This window comes from Buceros rhinoceros, unplaced genomic scaffold (assembly GCF_000710305.1).
Source record: "Buceros rhinoceros silvestris isolate BGI_N320 unplaced genomic scaffold, ASM71030v1 scaffold32784, whole genome shotgun sequence".
NCBI lineage: Eukaryota > Metazoa > Chordata > Aves > Bucerotiformes > Bucerotidae > Buceros > Buceros rhinoceros.
Genome location: NW_010408154.1, coordinates 20,081 through 20,494, shown reverse-complemented (window position 1 = coordinate 20,494; position 414 = coordinate 20,081). Strand labels below are relative to the sequence as shown.

The 414-nt window shown below is 43.0% G+C and overlaps 1 protein-coding gene across 1 annotated transcript in view; it reads left to right on the top strand.

The window, feature by feature from the left end:
- Nucleotides 1-414, top strand: part of MAPK8IP3 (mitogen-activated protein kinase 8 interacting protein 3) — a 36,837-nt gene that overhangs the window by 22,644 nt on the left and 13,779 nt on the right. The window contains exon 11 of the mRNA XM_010134783.1: nucleotides 152-247. Within this exon, the coding sequence (XP_010133085.1) occupies nucleotides 152-247 (96 nt within the window). The remainder of the gene's footprint in view (nucleotides 1-151; nucleotides 248-414) is intronic.

Genomic DNA, 414 nt, shown 5'->3' with positions numbered 1-414 from the left:
CTCCGTTACATTCCACATTTGAGGCGAAGCCTCAGCAGCACCCATCGCTGAGGCTAGTAAGTGTGGTTCTGCCATATTGGTTATATCTCTCTTACCATAGCCTGGTGTTTACAGCTTCGTACCATGTTTTTCATCTTCTCTTCCTCCCCAGTTGAGTCCCAATGGTGGTCAGGAAGACACTCGCATGAAAAACGTCCCCGTGCCTGTATATTGTCGCCCACTAGTAGAGAAGGACCCAACCATGAAGGTGCGTTGTCTCTGCATACCATTCCAGTCCAGAAAGGGTACATGGAATAAGGAAAGAATTTTAGTTGTTAAATGTGCAATTTTCACAACAATCGGTATTTTTTTACATTATATATTCCAAATTCTTTCTTCCACTTCCTTTTTGTGGAACTGAGGTTTCTAGTGTAT